Here is a 10,951-nt window from a genome sequence, read left to right on the forward strand (position 1 = left end):
CTGCTCCGGGTGCCACCACTGCTGGAGCCAAACAAGTACCACCGCTGCTGGAGCCCACCGCTCCTGGGTGGGGGGGAGGGATGAGGGGTATAGGTTCATGGGGAAGGGGGGAACTGGAGTTAAAAAAAGGACCTGGGGACTCCTAAGGACCCCCCATGAGCCCTGTGAGCCCCCCTGATCTTGCCAGACCTTCCCAGACCTCAGTAACACCCCACAGATCACACCTGCCCCCAATCCCCTGATTGTCCTGTTGGTCAAGTCTGCCTGCCTCACCCCACCTGTGGGTTATACCTGCCCCCCCATCCCCCGGTGGACCTGTGATTCTCCCCAGCATGCTAGCCCCCTGCCACACCTTACCTGCTGTCAGGCAGCCATTTTTAACAGATTTAACCCCCACCCAAATCCCCCTGAATGTCTGTATTTAGCTCACCACACCCATGCAGCCATCACAGACTGTCTAGGTGTGAGCACCTTATTGCAGATATATATCATTTACAACAGCTTGGTGTTCTTATTTTTAATTTTCTCTTGGCATTATTGCAAACTAGTAACTAGAATAATCACAATAAGAAGATAGAAAGGGACAAAGAATAGTTAAAATCAAGAAAAAAATGAAAATGTTCCTGGTAGTAATAAATGAAGGAATAATAATACTGAGACCAGTTATTTAGCGTTAGTGAGAAAAGAAGTAATATTTTCATTGTCATGTTGACTTTGTTGTGATAAATTGTATTTTCCTTTAGTTGGTATGTAAATATTGCAGTGAGAGAAATTTTTCCTGGAAAGATTAATATTTCTTTGTTAATGGCAACTGCCGTATGAGAATTGTGCCCAGTCAGACTGTTTTTCGGTTTCCTATTCAGCTAAAGGTTGATCTTTAACTAACTTCTAGTAAACGAGGCCAAAAATTGCACGTGTGTGTTTGTGCTGTGGGTTTTGAGTAGAGAAGCTGGGAGGGCAAGGGGGGCTGAAAAGGTCACATCTGTTTTCTTTCACTGGAAGACACAAGGTTGGTTAATTGATAAATGGATTGGACAAAGCACTAGAAAATATTCAGCCAGGGTGTAATCCTATATACTGGCAGGAGAAAGGAGTTCATAACCTCATAAGATTTTTCCTTTTCCAGTACCATCATGCTCTGTGGGTTGCAAGATGGAGGGACATGGGTGGAAGATTGTTTAACTCCTTGGTATACAAAGATTTTTCCTTAGCTACTGTCTAAATAGACACACTCCTGAATGTCTTCCTGGCTATTGCTGTTGACAATCTTGCAAATGCACAAGAGTTGACAAAGGTATGTATGAGACATCTAGCTCTTCAACATGCATTGGTCTCTGTTCTGAAGAAGTAACCAGAATTTCTTATTGGATTCTCACATCCTATCACCTTTTCATTTTTTATATGCCACAGCAGCTGGATCTGAATTAAACCTCCTACTTCCCCAAGCTTTAGTCACCTTAAGATACATACCTCCATTTCCCCCATTTTCATTGTAGCAGCCTTTAGTTTAAGACGTTTATTTGATATTCCCATTCATTTCTCCTTCATAACAAAAACTCGTTATTGTGCAAATCTGAATAATGGAGCCTTCCATATTTTCATATGTGATTATTATCATCATCATTACTATTATTATTGTGTGGGCAGAGAACAGAACATTTTTTCACGTTGCTGTCGCACAGATATGCACAAGGACTTCGGGCATTAGCTAGCTTCAGGGCCACAGGTGAACCAGTTAAAGGTTTTCAGATGATTCAGTAGCATATTTGAGTTCATACCTGGGGAAATTCGGTTGCCAAACTGGTTCATGCTAGTACTTCCTCTCTTAATGTATTTTGGTACCAGAGAGTTAAAATTCTTCAATCAGCCCTGTGGAAAGCTGCTTGAAAGAAGCTTTTATGGGTTTTCAGGCAAGACATTAAAACCTTCCTGCCTCAGCAGAAGCAAGAGACATTTGAGACAAGCCAGAGCATTGGCAGGATGCCACAAGCTGGCAAGAGCTTCATACAAAGCCGATGTAGCTTTACTGTATACTCAGGTTTACACTGGAGGGTCCCTGGTGGGGAAAAAAGACATACCCTAGTAATGTACAGGAACAATCTGAAATGCTAGAGCTTACCCAGGTGTTTCGCTACTGTTCTAGCTCTTTATTGCAAAACAGTCATCTTCATGTGGCACACATTTGGTTTTTTTTAATGCGTGAATAAAATAACTCAAAGCCAGTCACATTCCCACTGTTGTCACTCCCAGTGATCTACAGATGAAAAGGCAGCGCCATACCCTTCTGAGCAGTTACATTTTACAGACTTATACAGGTTGTTCCTTACATGGCATGAGTGTCTCTAATCCCTGTGTTTATTGTACTCATTATTAGGGTAGTTTTTTTCTTGAAATGCTTATGATAATGCTTGCCAGGAGTTCAGAGATGCATACAATCCTAATAGTTTTTGAAATGAGAAGCCAGACTAAAGTGAAGGTTTTCTATTCCAGCCCAAAGGCTGCCACTTGAATCCCAATGCAGTTAACTGCCCCATGGTAAAATCCAGGGCTGCTTTATGGTTGAACTTTTCTCTTACAGTATTTCTTTTCTATTAGGCAGCTGCATTACTGCCTTTAGTCTACAGATTTGAATGGAGCTTTGTTTCCTGAAAGCTGATGTATAACATATAGAAAAAGAGAGGGATAATGAGTCTCAGGTGTACTATAAATGTTCCTGTTTCTGAGAGATCATGTTTTCTGCCTCCCTTTTCTATTATAATTCATTTGACTGATGAATTTAGGGGATGTTCTTAGCTTTATTGGGGAAGCTTTTCCCTTACAGAAATTCAGGGTTTTTTTTCTGTGTATTGTAAAATCAACCAGACTCTTATCTCAGAGATTTATCATCTCAAAAGTGTTTTAGCTTCACCTATCAGGATTTATGGCACTCACTTGGATGCAATGAGAAAAGAAGAGGCCCCTCAGACTTCTTGTGTAAGGAAGTTCATCCTGTTCCTTTTTAATCCTTTAAATATTCCCATCTGAATATTTCAGAAGGTGACTATGATGGTTAGAAAAATGACTTTGTTAGTGTTTATGGAATACAATTAAATATTGATAGACACAAAAGCCTTGCCAAATCACAGAACTTCTTTTGAAACTCTCTGCACTTGAATTCATTTCATGGATCCAAAAATCACTAGGGCTTTCAAAAGAGGAGGAAAAAGATAAAAGTAATTCAATTATGTGGCATACCTAGAGAATGGGAGATTTACTGCTAAGTAAACATGATCATGCAAAATTCAAAATGACCTGGAGATATAATTAAGTTAGGAGCCAGTTGACCTCAAGAGACTTCCTTTGACAATTACATTTTACAGGTAATCTAGATCAATGCTGCATACAGTGTCATAATACTCAGTAACCTGTAAATGCCTCCATTTGGGAAAGTCAAAACTCTCTCTCTCCCCAACCTTGATGCTTACATCATTTCAGCCAGCATTACCCAGTTTGGGCATCAAATAGGATTTGGTTTGTCATATTTACATTTTTGTGGTAGCTTTAATCAGTGAATTGTCACTGATGGGGGGAGGGTGAGCACAACAAACGAGCAAAAACAAAAACTACCCAACGAAACAATTACATTAAACTACAAACCTTCTCCCATTATCATTGCTGCATTTTAAATTAGCGTATTAAGCATTTTAATTTACTACCTTTACAGTCTCATCATGAGTAAAGAAACATTTGACTGTCAAAATGATAGTACTAATAACAGTCATTTTCATCTATGGACTCCATGCATGCTTTATAAAATATTTTTCTAAGGAGATGTTGTGAACTGAAAAACAGCTTCAGGGAAAGAATGATGGGAAGTGGTTGGGAACACAGGATGAGGAGGCAGGAATGCTTGTTTCTCTCCAGAAGTCCTTAGTGACCTCCTGCAAATAACTTACCTCTATCTCACATTTTCCATCTTAAAATTAAGGGAAATAATACAGCTCGTCTTCCTAGACCTGCCACTACCATTAGTATTATTAAAACTGGTTCTGCTATTAGAATTGCAGTACCACCCGAAAGAGCCCGAGTCACGTACCGTCATCCTGTTGTTCCAAGTAGTATTCCACCACAGAACAAGGTAGTCTCTGTCCGAAAGAAATTCTTACAACTTGAGTAAAAACCAGAAGTTTAATAAATATTTACATAGTGCTATAAGATCCCTAAATAAAAGGTGCTACACTAATGTTTTGATTGGAGACTTGTATACTGTAAATTTGTACCTACAGTATCAGTCTTTTGCTGTTATCTAAAGCCACAGAGCCTATTAGAGAACACAGTTGCAGGTCTAAGAGTAAATTAGGGGAACATTTTAGAAGGGAAAGTCTGAATGTATGTCCAGTGCAAGAACATTTGAACCTTTGCAAATGTAACACAGCTGGCTAGTCCTTGAAAGAAGAGACAGTTGGTAATGTGCAGTCAATAAAACCAAAACCTTCTTAAAATTATAGTACTTTAGGTTTTTATTTCTCCAAATGATTAATCTTCCACAGAATGAAGAAAATACACTTGGCTTATAGTAGCTGTTCAAGCCATTGATAAATTTACTGGAAGGTGGCAGTTGAGAAATATTGACTTTGTATAATTGTTTAATGGAGCATTTTCATCTTGGCCTGGATCAGATTGCTTCTTTATGAGCTACCGTGAAGATCTGCTCAGTATAGATTTGCTAATATCTGGAGAGAGAGAGTAAAAAAACAAGCTTGAAAGCCTAATGGTTTGGGTTCACCACTAAAATTCTTTGTAATTTTTTCCTGGAAAAGAAGGGAAGAAAAGCAAATTTTCAAAACGAGTTTAATTTAAGTGAAGACAGCTAAATAAAGACCAGGTAGTTCTTTATGTGTATAATATTCAGGGTGGAGAAATCTGAGTTCCCATTTTAGAGAAAGCCTTTGTATTCTGTACACTAGTTAGATTTTGTATAAGAATAATATCTTACATGGTTAATTTTCAACAGTAAAGCTAATCAAATGTTGTTCCATGGAGTTCCATATAGATATGCCTTTGTTTTTTTGAAGCGTGATTAGGTCTTGAGAAGTGATGCTGTAAGTGGAATCATAGGGCTCAGTGTTTTTCCTTTCATAATTCCCCTACCGATTCTGAGCAGTTTGAGAGTTAAAATGGTGTTTCATCAAGCTATCAGAACTGTCAACTGACCTTAGGATTTGAGTCAGATTTGGTCCTTTGCTATTTATGCCTTATTACCTGTAATAAAAATCATGCAGTTAGAACTTAATTAACAATCCTGTTGATAATACACAAGCTAGAAGCTAATAGATCACACTTCTACAACTGTGTGGGCCCCTGCAGTGCTAATAAGAATAACAAGTAGTAAATCATTATATATTTTTTTTAATTGAAAAAACAGCAGACTTGTTTCTGCAGTCATAATGGGATCAAATCTAATGACTAAGAAGGGGAAATTTAAAATGATATAACTGAAAATAGTGGAGTTATATGGGTATCAGGCTGGTATTAGTGAGATCAGAATCAGGCCTTCCAGTACAAAAAAAAAATCACTTTTCATATAATTGGTGGAATATGGCCTCCTTTTATTTACAGTGTTATATTTCTTATACATTCTTTCCACGCTCCGCTACATGTTGCCTGGCAATGGTGATGACACATAAATGGTGATGCTCTTAGAGATTACAGGTAACAGACAGAGCACTGGGAGAAGTGATATCTATTGTGTGATCAGCCCTTGAAAGCACTTTACAGCCGTGTCCTGACAGAAGTGCATGGCTGCAGAGCACTCTTAAAAATGCTCAATCATGCAACAAATTCACCCTCATTTAATGAGGGTTCAGATGACAGTGCTCCAAAGCCCAGCGTGCACTTAAGCAGGGGGTTGTGGTATGGCATAGGCTGGGCAAACCCCAGACTGGAGCTCCCTCCCTGTGCCTAATCTGCAGACAGCACTGGAGCTGGCAGACACAGCTCCCAAGTGGAAATTGAGCTCCAAAGTGTCTCCCCCTTCCACCAAACAGTTGACTTCTGTTGGGTTGGGGGAGAGTGGTCATTGTAACTCATGGTGCTTTCTGTGAAGCACCATAAGTTACAGTGGGGAGCTGCATGTCTGTCAGCACCCACAGTGTTCCATCTTGGCCAAGGCAAGAGGGCTTTCAGTTCAAGATAAAACCTTGCGTTCTGTGTTTTCTAGCCTTTGACAGACTGTGGCGCTAAATTAAAGATGAATAGAGCTGCAATCACCTGCACATTTTACATGATAGCTGCAGTTTTCAGATGCCTCATAACTTTCCAATATGACTGTAAACAGGTATGGCTCATGTGCCTTGCTCACAAAATATCCCATGTCAGATCAAATCACGCAGTATATATTTTAAAACAAACAAATGCAATTTTTCAGTGTTTTAACTGTTATTAGTTAAATGTGGCTTTGGCAGTTGTGTCCATTGGAGAGTTCCACTGGTTTTATCCCAGGGCTTTGGCTAAACGGTAAATGATATAATTCTGGATGTGACTTGATGTTTGAAACAGGATGAAGAGGAAATGGAAGAAGCTACAAATCAAAAGCTTGCTCTTCAGAAGGCCAAGGAGGTAGCAGAAGTCAGTCCCATATCTGCTGCTAACATTTCCATAGCAGCGTAAGTGTTATTTTATTTATTTGGGAAATATTATCAATTTGTTTCTGTTTTTCAGACTTGATGCATGTCTGTTCTATTTCAGTACCTAATACAACTTGTAAGCCCTGCCATACAGTACAAAGGACTAAAGGGCTTTAAATTGAATACTTGGTGTTAGTTGCTTAACCATGTGTTTGATTTAGCTTTTTTTGTAAATTATTTTTGTTTGAAATGTCTTTGTCTGAAAAAATATGCGTTATCGAGGATTTTTTTTATGTTGCTTTAGGAAAGACTTCACCAGGTGAACTGTTAACATTTCACTTAAGATTTTCAGTGCTGAAAGGTGGAAATATGCGTGTAATATACATGATATAGTTCAGTTACAGCAATCAGTGCTTTCTGAATTAAAATGTAAAGACAGCCTCCTAAACTGTAGCCACAAAATCAGTTATGCACATTCTTTGCTTGCTCTCCCAAAAGTATTAGCATAACATAAAGCAGGGAACTTGCATATGAAAACAGACACTCATGCACACCTGGTGTATGTTGAGAAGCATCAGCTTGCAAATAAAGGCTTTTATGCATGGACATGGACATACACCTGTAGTTTGTTATCTCAGTTTGGAAGAAAAATTCACTCTTGGGGCCAGCTTTTAAAATAAAGGAACTTTATTCCAGCTGTGGGTGGAAATAGATGTCCTCGTATCTGTGAGGTCAGTTGCAGTTTTACTAGAGTAAGGACTTCAAAGAACTCCCTTTTGTAAAGTGCACATTGTGTTTATGTTCCTTATGGTCTGTGTTTGAAAATCTAGGCATCTTGAATATACTTATGAGCACACATTCATTTGAGAAGTTTATGAAATTCCATGAGGGAAGTTTGAGAGTGTTAATGTGAAAAAGACACTGTCCACCCTTTTGCTAAGAGCTGCACATATTTCTGGACAGTCTCCAGTCATCAGAAAAGGGCAGCTGGAAACTGCTCCAAGTACTGGGGAAGACTTAACCTATTAAGAGTAATTTCCTGCTCAGTTTTATTCCAAAATATCTAGCGCCTTATTTGACTACTCTATTTCGTAATATATTTCCCTCAATGTAAATTAATCTCAGGAGGTCTTGGTGTGTATTTAATGAAGAATTGCATTACTTTAGTGAGCACGTGCAATAAAGCAAATGAAACTGGTTCACTGAATGTGAAAGAAAGTGAAATGGTTTATGCATAAAAGGTAATTATTGTATTATTATTGTCATTTTTGTGCAATGCTTATTTGCATTCATAAAATGAATATGTATTCATTCTAAGAATAACTTAGAAGCGCCGTATCCCATTTACTTCAGTGGGTCCAAGATTTCGTATCAGCTTCTTACTTACTGTAATTTTATTCCACAATGTTTCCTTGGGCTTTCACCTGATTTTCAATATCTCTGGTCCAGTTTTGTGACCACAATTAAATGTAAGTACTAAATTGAAGATTCCTTTTTATTTTGTCTGCCATTATGCCTACGCAGACACTTACGTGCCTGTTCTGGAGGTGCATTCAGGCAGTTAGGCTTACAAATGAATGCAGCTGAAGGTGCAGTAAATTTTTTCCATTTTTAATAGCAGTAGAAAATTGTAGAATACTGGAGGCCATGTTTGAACGTTTAGGTCATCTTCTATGAACAGTGTGTCTCTAAAGCAGCTATATCTGCAGTATAGAAGCCAGTGATATTTGCAAGTCAACTATAAAAAAAAAAGAATGTATGCATGAGTGATATTAGATTAGGAGACAATTTTGGAGAATACAAGCTGAGGAGTTAAACAAGTAAACATAAATACAGAAAGATTAATGGTAAGGAGGTGGGTACGCTGTGCGGATAAATTGTTGGTTGATGTAGGTCAGATGGTTCAGCAAACATCTGAGCTGAGGTGTAAATCTGTCCCTGCAGTTCCTTTCCTCCCTCCCCCTTTCTGACATTGGCTCATCTCTACAAAGGATCTTGGCTATTTCAGGGCTCAATGTCACAGCTCCTAGCATTCAGGTAAGTTGGTCTCTGGAGTAATTTAAACATTTTCAGTGATAGTGTTGATGTTAGTATGCTTCTCTGCACACCTTTTAGTGGGACTCTTAAATGGTATTACTAATGTAGAGACTGCTTTTTTGAGTTCTGAGAACTTACAAAGATGGCAAAACTGACCTGGTAAAGTAGTCATTCCTTTTTTCCCCTTCCCCTGTGTTTAAGAGTAGGATGCTGTGCTTGTTGTTTTGCTCCTGTCCATGGTTATTTTGCACAGTATAAAGGAGAAAATCTTGTATACTTTCCTGCTCACTCCTGTTTACTCATCTCAGCAGTGTCTCATTTGAGTTGCACTTTTGACGCTACTAATTAAATATATGCAATGTAATGTGTGGTGCTGCCTCCAAGTTTTCTGCCCTGGTGCATTGTTGCTATATGTATATATAGTATGTTTTCACTTGCATGTGGAAACATATACGCTTGTCCATATACCTGTTACTTGTCTGTCTTAAGTGCTTCTGTTCTTCTGTGGAATATAGCCCCCCTGCCCTCTCCCCACTTCTCCCCCCAACAACCAGCAAGCTCCAAGAAAGGCTCATTGTCATGTATTTTAGGTTACTTATTTAGTATGCCAGCCTGATTTCAGTGTACTGATACTTCAGAATTTTGCAGGTGCATAGGATGCTGCATGAGCCAAGAATTATTTGCAGTTGATGGATGGTGAAGTCCTACTACTGAAATTTGAAACTGTTTTAATAATGCATTGATTACTGCAGTGAAGTAAGGATATAATCTGTCTTATAACTGACTGAGAAAGCGCTTTCTTATAATATCGAATCTGTAACTGGAAGAAGCAATGAAGTAAGCTACTACATTTTTTCAGTTCCCGGTTCATTGCTTTCTGTGGTCTAACTTATGCTCTGCAAAAGAGACTAATAGAAATAGATTGTTTTGGCTAAGGCTTTGCTTTTTCACCTGGTGAACTCTATCCTGACTAGGCTTTTTCTTTTTCAGGATCAAAGCTGTTGCAGGACATTTTTTTTCTGTTGCAATGTTTGTTTTAAAACAAAATATTTAATCTCTATTTTATTTTACGTTTTAGTTTGAGCTCATTGTTACATTCTGGTTTTGTGATTTTTTTTTTTTCTGTTTAGCATTTTCCTTGCTTTATTGTTTCTTGAGGTGAGTTCGAGTTTGTTCGGTTTCAAACATCCAGCTTTGTCTTTTAAGGCCCTCTGTGTTGTACAGCGTTTAAATTGCTCAGCCTTTGAACTGAGTTACTGTACTAACAGATTGGACTAATCAATAAGCCATTGGTGCAGCTTCCTTGGTGGTGACAGTGGAGGCAAGGGGGAAGTGCAACGTACAGGAGTTCCCATTTAATTGTAAGGCTGACTACAATTTAGAACAAGATATGGGGAGCTAGGAGTTAGGGTTTTGATCCCTGCTCTGCCGGTATGACGCAGAGAAGTCAGGGCAAGCTATTCCATGTTTCTCATCTAAGTGGGGAAGAAGGGAGGATTAATTATTATTCTTGTTAAGTGTGACATGTAGTCAATGAATGCATGATGTACTGTGAGATGCTTATAGGAAAGGCACCAGGGAAGCTGATAGCATCAGAATTGTTCACATTATAATATAAAAAACCTTATTTTTAAATATAATTTTTGGTCGAGGAGTTTGACTGTTCATAAAACTTCAGTCCTAAACTCCTCACTTTTGAGTTCCTCCTTTGCCTCCTCTTTTTCAGCCAGAGATGCACCAATGTCATGTACAAAAGGGGCTGTTTTAAATAGAAACACACACAAGCACCTTTCACAGTTCAATAGACTGGTCTGATGGGCAAGCTATGATTTATAAAGGAATTTGAAGGCCTGTACACACATCCTATTCGCCACTCATGTTCGTAGAGTACCAGTACTGAACTTATATTTAAAATAAATCACCTTTTTACTTGTTTATTTGAGTGTTTTCCAATGACCTGTCTCAAACTCTTCTTAGGAAAAGTCTTTAAAAAAGCACCTGTAGCTGCAAAAATCGAATGCTAAATTTGTACAAACTACAAATTTGTAGCTGAACTATTTGTAAAAAAAAATAGTTGTGCCTATCATCCTACCATTTTTTTTCTGTTTTGTTGTAATAGTTTTCCCCCTCCTTTTCCAAAATAGTGAGGTTATGTGAGGTTCTTCCATTTGGTTCAGTAAGTGGTTTGCCAGATGATGTGCATTCAGAGTAAAGGAAAGCAGAGTCTGGCAAACAGCTGGCATGTTGTATTATACTTATGGGCTTTCATAAGTTTGAGTCTGCCAAGAAGCCTGATTTTAGGAAAAATG

General features: G+C 38.5%; 1 protein-coding gene across 4 annotated transcripts in view; it reads left to right on the forward strand.

Annotated features, from left to right (window-relative positions):
• The window catches only part of CACNA1B (calcium voltage-gated channel subunit alpha1 B), a 644,201-nt gene that overhangs the window by 473,458 nt on the left and 159,792 nt on the right, over window positions 1-10,951 (forward strand). For all 4 annotated transcript variants that reach the window (XM_019510484.1, XM_019510481.1, XM_019510482.1 and 1 more), the window contains 2 exons: window positions 1,227-1,294; window positions 6,538-6,644. In XM_019510484.1, the coding sequence (XP_019366029.1) occupies window positions 1,227-1,294; window positions 6,538-6,644 (175 nt within the window). The remainder of the gene's footprint in view (window positions 1-1,226; window positions 1,295-6,537; window positions 6,645-10,951) is intronic.

This window comes from Gavialis gangeticus, unplaced genomic scaffold (genome assembly GCF_001723915.1).
Source record: "Gavialis gangeticus isolate Ggan-Ray unplaced genomic scaffold, GavGan_comp1, whole genome shotgun sequence".
In the NCBI taxonomy this organism is placed as follows: domain Eukaryota; kingdom Metazoa; phylum Chordata; order Crocodylia; family Gavialidae; genus Gavialis; species Gavialis gangeticus.